The following is a 16,639-nucleotide window of genomic DNA, read 5'->3' as shown; positions in this document are numbered from 1 at the left end:
CGTGCGTGCGTGCGTGCGTGCGTGCGTGCGTGCGCGCGCGCGTGCGCGTGTGTGTGTGTGTTTGTGAGAAAGAGAGAGAGAAGGGGCGGAGAAAGCGTGGAAGAAAAATAGAGCGAGAGAGTAGTGACAGAGGGTGATGTTGGGTAGAGAGCGGGGCAGACGGGTATAGATGCTCTGTAACATGCACCGTTTTACTTTTAGGTTGACGCTAGTCATTTCTGCTTGTGGACTGGTTCCCATCGTTCGACTACATTTCCAGCGCTCAATTCAAAGAATTAAAAGGACTCGTTGAAACGATGATGTACTGGCATTATTATGAAACTGATTGAAGAACACAGGCAGACGTTGAACGAGTCTAGTCAGAGCGATTTTCTCGACCACTTGCTAATCCAGCAGCAGACGGGCAAGCTGATGGTGTCCGACACCGACATCTGCTGTGTTTTGGATGATGTACAGGGTGCCGGGTTTGACACTGTCACTGCTACCACCCTCTGGGGCATTCAGCTGCTTGTGCAGAATCTAGTCTCTTATAAAATCACAGATTTTCCTCGATAAATGCCTCGGCATTGAAAGAAGAAAAGCACATTGGTGTTGGTTAATAGAGTCAAACGACTCGGTTTACTTTGCATATCTTAAAAGCATTCTCCTGGTAATCATGTAGAGGTTATGTTTTAAAATGGAAAATACTTTTTTAATAAAGATTAGTTTATTTTTTCAAAGCAGTACATGTCTATTAGTATTCTTTTTATTGGCGTTTTGAACAAATGAAGAAACTATCCGACAGTTGTATATATTACATATGAATTGTCTAATGAATTCATAATGAAATGAATGAAATGAATTGAATGAATGAATGAATTGAATTGAATGAATGAATGAATTGAATGAATGAATGAATGATTGAATTGAATGAATGAATTGAATGAATTGAAATGAAATGAATTCATAATGAATTCATAATGAAATTGTCTAATGAAAAAGCATTCATGCCGATTAATAAAACAATATCACAACTAATATAATTAATTGTGAAAGCGTGTGTTATTAAATAAACACTTGCGTCAGTCTGACGGAAAACAAATCACACCACTACTTTAAAAGTTGGAAGAAAAAACGAAAAAAACAAATCAATTAAATTTTGTGTGTCGATCATCAGAATATATCATCTCCACGTATGGCGGTAGAAAGTACAGTCTACATTTATGTATCCCTAAATACCTTCCTTCAACAGCAGATGCCGTTACGTGCAGTTGACATTCAAAGCTTTGTCGTTCAATCAAATTTCATATAACTTCTGTGCCCCGGCCTGCTTTTCCTTTTCGCCTATGTTGATATTTAGCTCATAAAGGATTATATTTCTATTCAACAAATGTAGGATGGCATTTTAACCATGTTATCGGTGTCCGTGTCGCACGTAATGATGAAGATGATATGTATCTATGATTATATGAACACATGCAAGAACGCACGCAGGTATTCATAGACACTATAACTAATTAAATTCCCATCTCGTATGTTACCTGAATGTATAGAAGAATGTTTACGTAGCGACCAATATTGTACTTAAAATCATACTCTAACAATGGTTGATCAAAACATATCTTATAGAAGTATAGCTACGCACCGAACAGGCGATCACAGGTGATGGCCGTATAACTAAACTACTAGCATGACTATGTAACTAAACTAGGCGCAGCGAAATGGCTTTACGGGCCAAAATCGCCTACAGGTCGCGCGAGAGAGAACCGACCTTATCATTTAACTGGATGTAAGCGTTTTGTAGAAGGCGAGAGCCGACGTGTGTAGATAGACGGCGATAGACGCGTGTGCTCTATACACGCATGTTGCTGGGACCAGGGAGATAGAAGACGCATGCGCGATGCGTAGGAACCGAGAGAAGACGGATAAATAGGGTTTGCGCGACCACGTCGTGGCGGAATCCAGGGACGCCCAGTCACGCGCCTGTGCGAGTTCTTTTTCGTGCCTATTGTTCACCACCGGTGTTATCTGTGAATGAAGATACATCGTGTTCCCGTACTTTTAGTCTTCGCCATTGATTGTCGATTCCACTGATTTTCATTTACCTCCTTGTTATTCTCCTACCATCTCCCCTCGCATTTGTGTAGCGTCAAGCTAGACGTTACACTTATAATAACCGCCCTATTGGCTGATAAATCTGTTTATGTTATTTTCACGTATGAGTCGACCTATTTATATAATCTTAAACACACACAGCAAGTCGGGAGCTGTACGGACAATGCCTCGAGAAAATATCCCGCCTATCTTGCTCTCGTCCTTGACGAGTGGGTATTTATTTCAGCCTGGGGCAAACGCGACATTGCATAGACAGTCTGCGCACCTAGGAGAGTGTACTCAACTTTAATGCTCTAACGATGGCTGTTGTAAGTATAGCAACGTGGCTCGCGCCTATGAACCTGGCTATCGTGGCTCTAACCCTGTTTGTTGGCTACTTGCTACTGAGACCAAACCGCTGGCGGGGTAACCCACCGCCCGGCCCCAGCGGGTGGCCCGTCGTCGGCAGCATGTTCGAACTCGGCAACCAACCGACCATCTTTTTTAACAAGATGTCGGAGCGATACGGCGACATATTTAGTTTGAACCTCGGCGAGAAACGCGCGGTTGTTGTCAACACTTACGAAACGTGGGCAGAAGCTATCGTAGAGAAGGGACACATCTTTGCCGACCGGCCCGAACTTTTCTCTTTTATGTTGGAAGAGGCTGGAAATCAACACCACGGTGTGGCATTTACACGAGCTTCCGAGATGCAACGCAAGAAAATCAAAGTGGTGCCGCCCAATTGCTGACAAATTTGTTTGAGAGAGAGAGAGAGAGAGAGAGAGAGAGAGAGAGAGAGAGCATGGACTTTGAAGATGTGGCGAGACTGAAAGAAGAATAGGAATAAATAGCGATAGATTGGGATGGAGGAAGGCGTATCGATACACAGAAAAATACCAAATTTATACTCCGTTCAGACTGCAAATTTGATACCACATTAAAGTAGTCCGGGCCAGGCGCGCGTCAAATTTTTGCAGTGTGTACACGCTATCCCGCTCCAAACACGCGCTGGCCCGCACCAATTTGGCCCCGCAAATGAAGGAGGGCCAAGCCTGGGATAACATGGACAAGACCAAGTTATCCCGCTTGTGCGCGCGCGCGCGTGTGTGTGTATATACGCAATGTTGGCCCAGGCGTGCGCCAGATTTCGCAATACGCATGCGCATAGCTTTATTTAGGTAACATTTAATGTGGGATCAAATTTTGTGTCTGTACGCTACGATTTGGTACGCGCTTGGCGCGCGACAGGCCCGTACCAGTTTAATGTGGGATAAAATTATGCAGTCTGTACAGGGTATTAGACAGAGGCAGAGACCGAGACAAAGATAGATAGTAGGAGGAAGAGACAGAGATAAGGAGCTAGAAAGATAGCAAAGGAAGGAGTTGGAAATTGTAATAGAAAACGGAAAAACTGTCGAGGAAGAAGTGAAAGAATGAGAAAGCGGGCGCAAAAGGGAGAACGGAAGGGAGGGGGGAGGGAAGGGTGGATGGAAGGAGAAACGGAGAGAGAGGGATGGGGGAGGGAGAAAGAAAGGAAGGAAGGGTAGGATGGTGAGAAAGATCTCCGTAACGTTTAACCTGTACGGTTTTACTTCTAGGTTGGCGCTAGGATCATGTATGCTTGTGGACTGGTTCCCATCGCTCGCCTACATTACCAGCGGTAAAGCCAAAGAATTAAAAAGACTCGTACAAACGATGATGGACTGGCACATGAAATTACTCGAGGAACACCGACAGACGTTGAACGAGTCCAATCCGCGCGATTTTCTTGACTACCTGCTAATCCAGCAGCAGAAGGGCAAGCTGATGGTGTCTGACACCGACATCTGTTGTGTGTTAGATGATTTACAGAGCAATGGATTTGATACTGTCACTGCTAACACTATCTGGGGCATTCAGCTGCTTGTGCAGAATCCAGACGTGCAGAAGAAGCTGCAGGCTGAGATCGACGAGGTCGTCGGCAGCGGCAGGGCGCCGACGACGAAGGATTTCCGCAACATGCCCTACTTGGAGGCTACGCTTTGGGAGATTCAGCGTGTAGCAATAATGGCCCCCATACCTGGTGCACGTGGCACGTTGTCTGATACCACCTTAGGAGGCTTTGATATACCCAAGGACACAGTTCTAATGGCCAACCACGCCAAGATGGCTATGAATCCTATCAATTTCCCACAGCCGCAGAAGTTTGACCCGTCTAGGTATCTGGATGAGAATGGAGTCGTCGTGGCACCGGATAAAAAGATGATGCTGTTTGGCAACGGCTTCCGAATATGTCCCGGCATGCAATTCGCTCGTGGCATGATGTTTACTGTCATGGCGAACCTGCTGCAGCGTTTCACATTTCAGCTACCAGAGGGCGTCACAGCTTTTCCTGTCGGTAGAACCGATGGACTTGTGCAGTATCCAGTTTCTTATAAGATCACAGCTATCCCTCGATAAACGCCTCGGCAGTGAAGGAAGAAAACAGAGTAACGAATATTGGTGTTGGTTAACATAGTCAAACGACACAGTTTCCTTAGCAAACCTCAATTCTATTGTTCTTGTTATCATGTATAGGTCGTGTTTTAAAATGTAAAATTATAAAATTATGATCCCTATTATCTACTTCTGATTCTATTGTTCTTGGAATCATTTATATTTTATGTTTTCAAATAAGAAATTATTATTCATTAAACATTCGTTGATATCTTTCGAAGCGGCTCAAGTTTAATCCTATTCCTTTGTTGTTGTTCGAAACAAGCAAAAAATCTTTGCGATAACTGTATGTATTACATTATAATTTTCCAAGTATTGTTGTAGATTATATTACAAATAATATAAAAAATCATAAAAAAATGTTATGTATTTATATCATGATTTGCCACATGTCTAACGGAAGGAAATCAAACGACATTCTTGAATAATGAGTCCAGAATATCTTTGGAATTTTGTACAATGATCATTAGACAAGTCTTGCAAAATTCACTCCATCGTAAAATAAACAGTATTTTTTATTTTCTTATTTACCGTTCTTGAATACTTAGAGGCGTATCAATAACAGCCGTTATTATCCTATTGAAGGGCCAATAACGGCGCAGTTACTATTGGAGGATAGCGTATATACATAATATCAAGAGCTAATAATACTTGTGCGTATTATTAGCTCTTGATAATATCTATACATATGCCGGTACAAAATATGATGCACATCTCTGTATGTACCTGAACTGTACCTGTAGTCGTATGTGACCTGAATGTATACAAGCATGCTTATAATAACCGCCCCATTGGCTGACAAATTTGTTTGTGTTATTTGCACGTATGAGTCAACATATTGATGTAATCTTAAACACACTCGCAAGTCCGTAGCAGCACTGACAGTGCCTAGAGGAAACATCCCGCCTATATTTCCATGTCCCGCGTCCTTGACGAGTGGGTATTTATTGTAGCCTGGAGCAAAGGTAGCACTGCATATAAACAGTCTGCGCACCTAGGAGAGCGTTCACAAGGCTCTAACGATGGCTGTTGCAAGTGTGGCAACGTGGCTCGCGCCTATTAACCTGGCTATCGTGGCTCTAACCCTGTTTGTTGGCTACTTGCTACTGAGACCAAACCGCTGGCGGGGTAACCCACCGCCCGGCCCCAGCGGGTGGCCCGTCGTCGGCAGCATGTTCGAACTCGGCAACCGACCGGAGATCTTTTTCACCAAGATGTCGGAGCGATACGGAAATATATTTAGTTTGAACTTGGGCCAGAAGCGCGTAGTTGTTGTCAACAGCTACGAGACGTGGGCTCAGGCTATAATAGAGAAGGGACACATCTTTGCCGACCGGCCCGACCTAGCCTCTTTCAAGCTACAACAAGCTGGGGACCAAAGTCTCGGTGTGGCATTCACAAGAGCTTCGGAAATGCAACGCAAGAAAATCAAAGTGGTGCGCGCGGCTTTGAATCCGGCCATTCCTGAAGTCGCTGAGAAGTTTAACACGATTACAGCGAGTGAAGTCGCGTTGCTAATGCAGGACGTCGCCAGCGAAAATGGTAAAGCGTTCGACCCACATCACGTAATCGAGTTCTGTTACGTCAACATCATCAGTTTGTGGCTTTATGGGAAAATGTTCCAACAGCGAAGCACGAGCAGTACTTGAAATGGGCGGCCAGTTTTTGCTCGAAGGTTTCGTATTCTACGTTTGTCTACAAGTATTTATTAGGCTAAGAAACGTGCATTATAATTATGACGAGAGAGCAAGAGCGAGTGGCTATAGAAATAGAGGGCGAGAAGAGAGTTAAAGAGGGAGAGCGAGAGAGCTGAGAGATAGAGCGGAGAGCGGGAGAACGAGAGCGAGTTGTAAAAGAGAGAGAGAGAGTAGAAGAGAGAGAGAGAGAGAGAGGGAGAGAAGAAAACGAAGAGAGAGCGGGCCTTAATTCGGAGAAAGAGGAACGGAGAAAGGATGCAGATTTGGCGCCGTGTATTGATACCTAAAAATAGATTATGGCCAAGTTACAGATAGAGTACAGATACAGATATCAGATAGATCAGTATAGCGATAGAGATAGAGATACGAGATAGAGGCCAGAAATTAGAGATAGAGTAGGATGTAGAGACGGACAGATTGAAAAGCAGTGATTGTGATAGTAATGCATGATAATAGATAGAGGACCAGATGTGGAGAAGAGACAGAGTGATGAGGTAGGATGGGATTTAATTAGCAAATAAGATTAAAAAATTTAGATGCTAGAGTAGATACGTGATTAAAAATAGAAAGAGAGATACAGATAGAAATAGAGAAAAGAATAAGGAGATAGACATAAGTTTAAAGTATTGATGAAGAGGGTGGGATCGAATATCGGAGAGAGAGAGCAGGTGAGAAAGAGAAACAGACGTGAGAAGGAGAGAGAGAGAGAAAGAGAAAGAGAGAGAGAGAGGGGAGAAGGAGAAAGAGAAGAGAGAGAGAGAAAGAACCGAAGAGGAAGAGAGAAAAACAAAGAGAGAGATAAGAAGAAAAGAGATAGAACTAGAGATAAAAGAAGGAGATAGAAATAGAGATTAAAGATATTGGGCCAAGATGGGATGGAATATCGAGAAGGTAGAGAGAGAGAGAAAAGAGATAGAGAGAGTTGAGCCCGAAACGCAAAGGAAGGAGAGAGCGAAAAGACGAGAGAGAGAGAGGATGGAGGAGAGAAAGAAAGAGAGAGAGAGAGCAAGAGAGAGAGAGGAGAGAGAGAGAAAGGTGAAGGAGAGAAAGAGAGAGAGAGAGAGAGGTGGAGAGAGGGAAGGGAGAGAGAGAGAGGTAGAAAGAGGGAGGGAGAGAGAGAGAGAGAAAGAGAGGAGGGAGGGAGAGAGAAGAGAGAAGAGAGAGAGAAAGAGAGAGAGGGTGGAGAGAGAGAGAGGAGCAAGAGAGAGAGGGAGAGAGAGAGAGAGAGAGACAGAGAGAGAGAGAGAGAGGAGAGAGAGAGGAGGAGAGAGCGAAGAGATGAAGAAATGAGAGGAGAGAGAGAGGGGAGGGAGAAAGAAGAGAGAGGAGAAGAGGAGAGGGAGAGAGATAATCGAAAAGAGAGAGAAAGATAGAGAGAGAGAGAAGGGGGGGAGAAGAGCGGCGAGAGAGAGAGAGAAGAAAAGGAGATGAGCGAGGAGAGAGAGAGAGAGAGAGAGAGAGAGAGAGATAGAAAAGAGAAAGAGAAGAGAGAGAGAGAGGAGCAGCGAGAGAAACAGAGAGAAAACAAGAGAGAGCAGAGAAGGAGACGAGAGAGAGAGAGAGGAGAGAGAGAGATTAGAGAGACACAGAGACATTCGAGCAGAGCAGAGAGAGCGAGAGAGAAGAGAGAGAGAGAAGAGAGAAGAGAGAGACGTAGAAGAGAGAGAGAGAGAGAGAGAGAGAGAGAGAGAGATACAGATAAAGAGCGAGAAAGTGATTAGAGGAAAGAGTTGGTGATAGGAAAGGCAAAAAACAACAACCGTCGAGGAGAGCGTGAGAGACGAGCTTGAGAGACAGATAAGGACGAAAACAATTGATAGAACGGAAGAAAGGAAACGGGTGAGAAAGGAAGAGAGGGCATGGTGGGTTGGAGGCAGGGAGGGAGCGAGTGATGTTAGGAAGGGAGACAAAGGAAGCTAGGGACGGCGAAAGAGGACCCGGATCTTAGATATCGTAACACGAAACCCCTTTTTACTTCGTAAGCGTTGGAGCCTAAGGTCATGTCGACTTGTAGAGACTGGTTCCCATCGCTCGCCTATATTTCCAGTGCCGAAGAAAAAGAACTTAAAGGACTGGTAGAAACGATCATGAAATGGCACAATAGATTAGTAGAGGAACACGACAGACGTTGAAACGAGTGCCAGTCGCCGCGATTTATCTCGACCACCTACTAATCCAACAACAGACGGGCAGCTGATGGTGTCCGACACCTGACTATCTGCTGTGGTTGTTAGATGCATTTACATAACAGAGTCAATGGGTGTTTGATAGCGTCACTGCGCTACGACCTCTGGGGCATTCAGCTGCTTGTGCAGAATCCAGCGTGCAGAAGAAGCTAGGCAGGCTAGAGAACGACGAGGTGTCGCAGCGCAGAGGCGCCGACGACGAAGGATCGTGCGCAACATGCCTTATTTGAGGCTAACCTTTGGGAGCATTCAGCGTGTAAGGATTGATTTGCACCGTGCTTTGTATACTGACGCGTTGTCTGATTAAGCTACCCTTATAGAGGCTTTGACTCGGCGAAGAATACCACTTCTACTGGTTAATCGACGCATAAAGATGGCTATGATCCCATTAAGTTTCCCACAGCCGAAGAAGTTGACCCGTTAGGTATCTGATGAGAACGAAGTCGTCCGTGGCACCGAGTAAAAAGATGATTGCGGTTGCGGCAACGGCTTCCGAATATGTCCCCGGCATGCAATTGCTCGCGACAACGAGTTTACTGTCATGGCGAACGCTGTTGCAGCGTTTCACATTTCCAGCTCAGAGGCGTCAACAGCTTTCCCCTGTCGTAGAACCGACGGTTTGTGCAGTATGCCGTCTCGTTATAGGATCACAGTATTCTTCGATAACATGCCATCGGCCACTTTAAAGAGCAAACAGAGTAACGTATATCGGTGTTGGTTAACAGAGTCAAACGACGCAGTTTCCTTAGCATACAGCAATTGTATTGCTCTTGTCATCATGTATAGCTTGTGTTTAAAAATGGAAAATTTTAATTCATGAAACATACGTTGATTTTTTTCGAAACGGTTAATGTTTACTCGCATTCTTTTGTTGTTAATTGAAACAAGCTACAAATCTTTGCGATAGGTATATACAAATATCATTTCATCATATTTGTCCAAGTATTGATGTAGATTATATTACAAATAATATAAATAATCATATAACACATGTTAAGTATTTTTGTAATGATTTGCCAGATATTTAACGGAAGTATTTTTAAACAATGAGTCCAGAATATTTTATCAAACTGGATCATTACACAAGTACTGCAAATTTCACTTCATCATAAAATGAACTGGATCGTATTTTTTATATTGCTATTTACAATAGTTTTAACCGTTATTGTATCCCCCGAACGAAGTTCGGGGATACTATGGGTTTGGCATCGTCGCGCCGCGCCGCCGCGCTGCAGAGATTTCCTGTGAACGCTCTACGGCGGCTGCAGTTCTTCTGCGGATCATCTTCAAATTTCGCATGAAAGGGGTTTTCGTAAAGCGAGGCGCCTCAGTTGTTTGGTGTGGGCGGAGTCATCGTTGCCATGGTCAACAACATTTTTGTCGAAATATTCTAGAACTCTGCACTTTTACCGTTGTCAATGAAATTTTATATTTGTAGTTAAAATTTATATTTAAATTTATATTAAATTATATTAAATTTATATTAAAGAATTATGATTGTCATTCAAAATATTAAAATATTATATAAGTATATATAGGACATGTTTAAAATCGGCGCACTGTGTGCCAAATTCCATGACCATCGGCGTAAAAACAGGCCACAGAGTTACGGAGTCTACATATTTCCAGAAAATGTGTTACATGGCAACGATGACTCCGGCCCACACACAAAACGATTGGCGTCTTTGCTTTCCGATAACGGCACCTTCAGCTAAATATAGAAGAATGATCCGAGATCGGGTAAAAACCTGCCCACAGGTCACTGCCGACATTGTATTTCACATTTACCTACCTTGATCATATTTCTCTTTCGCTCTCTACACCTCGCCCTAATTGACCTAGCGCCGATCCAAACTTGGTATGCTTACACATCTTGGGCGGAGAAGGTCTGTCGCATATACCAAAACCACGCACTGCCCCTTTGACCTTAGTTTGACCTTCACCATCCGACTACATTTTCCTCTTCGGCCTCCTAGGGTAACCAGATTCCATATACTTGCACATCTGAGCACACCAGTTGTCTAACAAAGCCTTTGTCTTGTACATTATTTAACTTTACCCTGCCTTCTACGTCCTTACAGAGAATATTCCATTCAACACTAGATCAGGGGGGATACATGTAGTTGACGACAACTGCTCGTTAAATACTTAGATGCGAATTATTAACAATCGTTATTATCCAATTGAAGGGTCGAAATAACGCTGCGCAGCTATAAATTACAGCGCATAGCGTCGATGCCTGTAGGTTTCGGTACAAAATATCATGCACATCTCTATATCTTTAATCTCGCATGTCACCTGCATGTATACAAGAATTTGTTTGTGTTATTTGCACGTATGAGTCAACATATTTATATAACCTTAAACACCTCGCAAAGTCTGTAGCAGCACTGACAGTGCCTAGAGGAAACATCCCGCTAATTTCCATGTCTCGCGGTCTTGACGGTGGGTATTATGCAGAGCCGCTGGGCAAAGGTAGCATCTGCCATATAGCACGTCTGCCACTCTAGGAGAGTGTTCATAAGGCTCTAACGATAGGCTGTTGTTAAGTGTGGCAACGTGTGCTCAGCGCCTATGAACCTGGCTATCGTGCTCTAGCGCTGGTTTGTTGGCTACTTGCTACTAAGACCCAAACCGCATGCGCGGGTAACGCGCACCGCCTGGCCCCAGCGGGTGCCCGTCGTTCGCCAGCATGTTCGAATTCGCAAGCGACGCGGAGAATATTTTTTAACAAGATGTCGGAGCGATACGGAATTATATATCAGTTTGAACATGGGCTCAGAAGCGCGTAGGTTGTTGTCAACAGCTACCGAGACGTGGGCAGAAGCCTATCGTAGAAAAGGGACCATGCTTTGCCGACCGGCCCGACCTTTTATCTTTTAAGTTGGGACAGGCTGGCGACCAAAGTCTTGGAGTGGCATTCACTCGAGCCTCCGAAATGCAACGCAAGAAAATCAAACAGGTTCGCGCGGCTTTGAATCCGGCTATTCCTGAAGTCGCTGAGAAGTTTAACACGATTATATCGAGTGAAATCGCGTTGCTGATGCAGGACGTCGCCAGTGAGCATGGTAAACCATTCGAGCCACATCACGTGATCGAGTTCTGTTACGTCAACATCATCGGCATGTGGCTCTATGGGAAAATATTCCAACAGCGAGACGAGCAGTACTTGAAATGGGCGGCCACGTTTGCTCGCAGGTTCGTATCTCCGTTGTCTAGGACTAGAAAGTTTCTGGATACAAATTCAATGCAGTAGTTAATGACGCGAGAGAGAGCGCGCGCGAAAGAGAGCGATACGGATAGAAAGAGAGAGAGAGAGAGAGATAGGTAGATAGAGAGAGAGAACGAGAGAGAGAAAGAAGAGAGAGAGAGGGAGGGAGAGAGAGAGAGAGAGAAGAGAGAGAGAGAGAGAGAGCGCGCTATAGAGAACGATAGGGATAGAAAGAGAGAGATAGAGATAGAGAGATAGAGATAGTAATGTAGTTCGAGATAGAAATAGCGACAGAAAGACATAAACATAAAAGGCCAGGGGCCCGTTGTCAGAACGTTATTGTGAGAGAGACTTGAGACTGGGGCTCCAGGGGCGGATCCAGGTGGGGGGGAGGGTGCAGGGGGTGCGCACCCCCCTTCCCACGCAAAGTGCCCTTTTTGCAAAAGTTGCCTTATTAAAAAAACGGTATGTTTTGCCGCTCGGCCTGTATCTGACAAGTATTTCACTCAGTCGGTCCCGATCAAGCCCTCGTTTTTCTTGGAATATATAGATTGGTCGGGCCCAGGAGTCGGGCCATACCATGCTCCAATCCAAAACGGAAAATCTAGGTCCAAAACTACCCGCTGCCTTTCTTAAAATGATGTTAGCAATACAGTGGCGGCGCCATGCAGCATGGCGCCACTGTACGGTCGCCTGTATAGATGCACTGGATGAGTTACATTATATTGTCAAATACACGCATTTCAATCAGCCACGCCAAAATCTCACATTAATAACTTATGGACCGAAAACCCATATAGCCTATATGTGAAATTAATGAATTTAACGAGTAAAAATTGTTTTGGGTGCTTCGCCCCCATTTGCAGTGTATTTTTACAAAAGTTGCACCCCCTCCATCCTAAAATCCTGGATCCGCCCCTGGGCTCATTGCCAGAAACATTGTAGGCTAATGTGTATCCTACCAGAGAAAATGTACGATAACAACAACTTCAACTAGGTAATTTGCTATCACAACGCCATTGATTCGATGAGAATCGATCACAAGACTCACATTCATATATATTTATTGTATATGACGTGAATACATGCATATCATGGTAGTGAATCATTTAAATAAATAATAACTAATGACAAACTACACGATCATGTCTTTATTTTGCAACTCATTATTATTCCGCCCGGCCCAACATAAGACGCGAGCACCATGCCTCATCAAAATTTCAAAACAAGAGAACAAACGCCACTTGCGAATGTTTATTTTGGTACATTATCGGGAAACAGTATAGCATATTATATCACGATAATTGCAATTTTGTCGTTTAATTTGGTTCTTTTTGTCTTCGTTTGAAAGATGCGAGTGGGTCTAGGATCTCATAATGTTAAAAGAAAATTTGTCAAGAATTTTAATTTTCGTAATTTTACAATGTTTTTGTCAACGGCCTAGGAGGAATTAGAATTATAATTTTGTGTCTGACAACGAACCCTGAGGAAGAGAAAAGACTAGAATTTCTTGAGAGAAATAGGGAAAAAAGGAGGAAGAGCAGAATGGGGAAGTATTGGAGAGAGTGAGGGAGGAAGAAATGGAGGAGGGAGAGAATTAAGGAGAAGGGAAGGGGAGGGAGGAAGGTATGGATGAAAGGGAACGGGATAATGGAGGAATGGGGAGAAAGAGAGAGAGAGAGAGAGAGAGAGAGAGAAAGAAGAGAGAGAGAGAGAGAGAAGAGAGAGAGAGAGAGAGTAGTGTGTGTGTGTGTGTGTGTGTGTGTGTGTGTGTGTGTGTGTGTGTGTGTGTGTGTGTGAGAGAGAGAGAGGGGCCGGTAGATGTTTCGTAACATGTACCGTTTTACTTCAAGGTTGGAGCTGGGATCATGTCTGCTTGTGGACTGGTTCCCATCGCTCGCCTGCGTCACCAGCGCTGAAGTTAGAGAATTGAAAGGACACGTGCAAACGATGACGGACTGGCACACCAAAGTGGTGGAGGAACACAGGCAGACGTTGAACGAGTCCAGTCCGCGCGATTTTCTCGATCACCTGTTCATCCAGCAGCAGACGGGCAAGCTGATGGTCTCCGACGCAGACATCTGCTGTGTGTTAGATGATTTACAAAGCAATGGATTTGATACTGTTACTGCTACCACCGTCTGGGGCATTCAGCTGCTCGTGCAGAATCCAGACGTGCAGAAGAAGCTGCAGGCTGAGATCGACGAGGTCGTCGGCAGCGGCAGGGCGCCGACGACGAAGGATCGCCGCAACATGCCCTACTTGGAGGCTACGCTTTGGGAGATTCAGCGTGTAGGAACGATCGTTCCCATGCCCGGCATACGCGGTGCATTGTCTGATACCACCTTAGGAAGCTTTGACGTGCCTAAGGATACCATTCTACTGATCAACCACGCCAAAATGGCTATGAATCCCATCAATTTCCCACAGCCACAGAAGTTTGACCCGACTAGGTATCTAGATGAGAACGGAGTCGTCGTGGCACCGGATAAAAAGATGATGCTGTTTGGCAACGGTTTCCGAAAATGTCCCGGCATGCAACTCGCTCGCGACATGATGTTTACTGTCATGGCGAACCTGTTGCAGCGTTTCACATTTCAGCTACCAGAGGGCGTCACAGCTTTCCCTGTCGGCAAAACCGTCGGTCTCATACAACACCCACTGCCTTATAAGATCACAGCTATTCCGCGGTTATAATAATGAAATAAGGAAACAGAATATCGCATATTGGCGTTGGTTGACGGGGTCAAACGACTCGGTTCCCTTAGTATACCGCAATAGTATTTGCCTTGTAATCATGTATAGATAATGATTCAAAATGAAATAAAATTATGCATTAAACATTAGTTGATTATCCGAAGCGGTACATGTATATTTCTATTCCCTTTCTTGTCAATTAAAACAAACTGGTAAACTGAGCGATAGTTGTTTATATATATTACATGTGAATTTTTCAAGAATTCATGTCGATTAATGAAGCAATATGACAGATAGATAATATTAATTAATAATAGACAATGTGACAAATAATATAAATAAAAGACAATTAATGTGACAAATAATATGAATAATAGACAATGTGACAAATGATATGAATAATGGGCAATGTGACAAATAATAATTATAAATAATGGACAATTCATGTGACAAATAATATGATTAATAGACAAAGTAACAAATAAAATGAATAATGGACAATGTGACAAATCATATGAAAAGAGGTCAAATATGAGTTCTATTAATGAACCATTTGCCACGTGTTTGACGGCTGAAAATCTCTCCACCGTTATGATATTGGCCCGAGAGTATTTAATGCAATCCTGTGTACCGATAATCAGACAAGTTCTTATTCCTTGTTCATAACCTTGTGTAGGTTTTAACTGAAGGCCAGTGCAAAATTCACTTCGTCGCAAAATGAACTGGGTGGCATGTTAGACATTGTTATTTACTATTTTAAAACAGTTTGTGAATACTTGGAGGCGAATCAATCGAACAGTCGCCATTAACCTCTCGAAGGGCCAATAACGGCGCAGTTATAAATTACAGAAGATATAGCGTCTCTACATATGACAGTAGAAAGTATGGTGTACATCTCTGTATCCCAAAATACCTTCCTTCAACAGCAGATGCCGTTACGTGCAGTCAACATTCAAAGCTTTGTCGTTCAATCAAATTTCATATGATTGTTTTCACCATCTTAACATTGTTGCCTATGTTGAAATTTAGCTCATGAAGGTTTATATTTCTATTCTACAATTGTAGGACAGCGGGCGAACCATGTTATCCGCTCTGAATGATGCAGCTAAGATGTGTCTATACATTCTACACACGTAGGCACTGGCAGTTCTAACAAATCAGTAAAAATAAAAATAATGTATAATAAATCTTATTGCACCACTAATAACTCTCCAATCTGCGGTAAACAACTCCTCACTGCAAAAGAAAAGGCTAACGTCGGCGCGAATGCTGACTCTCTGCATTACTCCCCATTGATTACACTTGATTCCCTTGATACCCTTGATACCCTTGATAATACAATGATTATGTATGGGGAGTAATGTAGAGAGTCAGCATTCGCGCCGACGTCTAACTTCTCTTTTTTGCAGTGAGGAGTTGTTGTTACCGTCGCATAGCGAGAGTTATTAGTGCGTGCAATAAGATTGCGATTATACATTATTTTTATTTTTTACCGATTTGTTGGAACTTCTAATGCACGTAGACATGAAAAGAACAAGCAGACTCATGCTTGCGCACCAACTATAGATAGACCGGTATCTCGTGTAAGAACTAAAGGTATACAAGCACACTGTCAATGAGCCTCATTTTGTCTCACCCAATACCTTTTTATATTCTTTGAACGTACGATGTGCCATATATATATATATATATATATATATATATATATATATATTATCATAAATCATAAGACGGTCGTGAAGCGTGTACCTGCCACTGACACTGCCCTGCGATAAAACATTATACGTCTAATATCCCATGTTTCACGTGCTTGAGCAGTGTCTAATTATTACAGGCCCTGGCAAACCCGGTAGCACGAGTATATAGACACTCTGCCTCACATAGGAGAGTGCTTCACCCCCCCCCCCCCCCCCCTCAAGGCTCTAACGATGGCTGTTCTAACTGTGTAGCGAACGTGGCCTCGGCGCCGGTATTGAACCTGGCTATCGTGGACTCTATTTCCCCCGATGTGCACGGTGTTTGTTGGCTACCTGGCTACTAGAGACCAAACCGCTGGCGGCCGTAACCACGCCTGCGCCCAGCGGGGCCCCGTTTCGGCCAGCATGTTCCAACTGGCAACCGCCCGGAGATCTTTTGTACAAGATGTCGGAGAGATTACGCGCGGATGTAGTTCAGCTTGAACATGGGCCAGAAGCGCCGTAGTTGTTGTCAACACTACGAACACGTTGGCGAGGCCTATTATAGAGAAAGAAGGACACATTCTTTGCCGCCACAGCCGGACCTTTTATCTTTTTAGG

The 16,639-nt window shown here is 43.9% G+C and overlaps 2 protein-coding genes across 2 annotated transcripts in view; both read left to right on the top strand.

The window, feature by feature from the left end:
• LOC106817001 (cytochrome P450 2U1-like) overlaps positions 1-5,086 on the top strand; it is a 9,808-nt gene extending 4,722 nt beyond the window's left edge. Inside the window, exon 2 of the mRNA XM_014821647.1 lies at positions 3,675-5,086. Within this exon, the coding sequence (XP_014677133.1) occupies positions 3,675-4,515 (841 nt within the window). The 3' untranslated portion in view covers positions 4,516-5,086. The remainder of the gene's footprint in view (positions 1-3,674) is intronic.
• Positions 1-14,500, top strand: part of LOC106817002 (cytochrome P450 2U1-like) — a 24,550-nt gene extending 10,050 nt beyond the window's left edge. The window contains exons 2-3 of the mRNA XM_014821648.1: positions 11,484-11,632; positions 13,499-14,500. Coding sequence (XP_014677134.1) covers positions 11,484-11,632; positions 13,499-14,342 — 993 coding nt within the window. The 3' untranslated portion in view covers positions 14,343-14,500. The remainder of the gene's footprint in view (positions 1-11,483; positions 11,633-13,498) is intronic.
• The last annotated feature ends 2,139 nt before the right edge of the window (positions 14,501-16,639 follow it).

This window comes from Priapulus caudatus, unplaced genomic scaffold (assembly GCF_000485595.1).
Source record: "Priapulus caudatus unplaced genomic scaffold, Priapulus_caudatus-5.0.1 Scaffold1557, whole genome shotgun sequence".
In the NCBI taxonomy this organism is placed as follows: domain Eukaryota; kingdom Metazoa; phylum Priapulida; class Priapulimorpha; order Priapulimorphida; family Priapulidae; genus Priapulus; species Priapulus caudatus.
The sequence above is the reverse complement of the archived record's forward strand: the minus strand, read 5'-3'. Positions and strand labels throughout refer to the sequence as shown.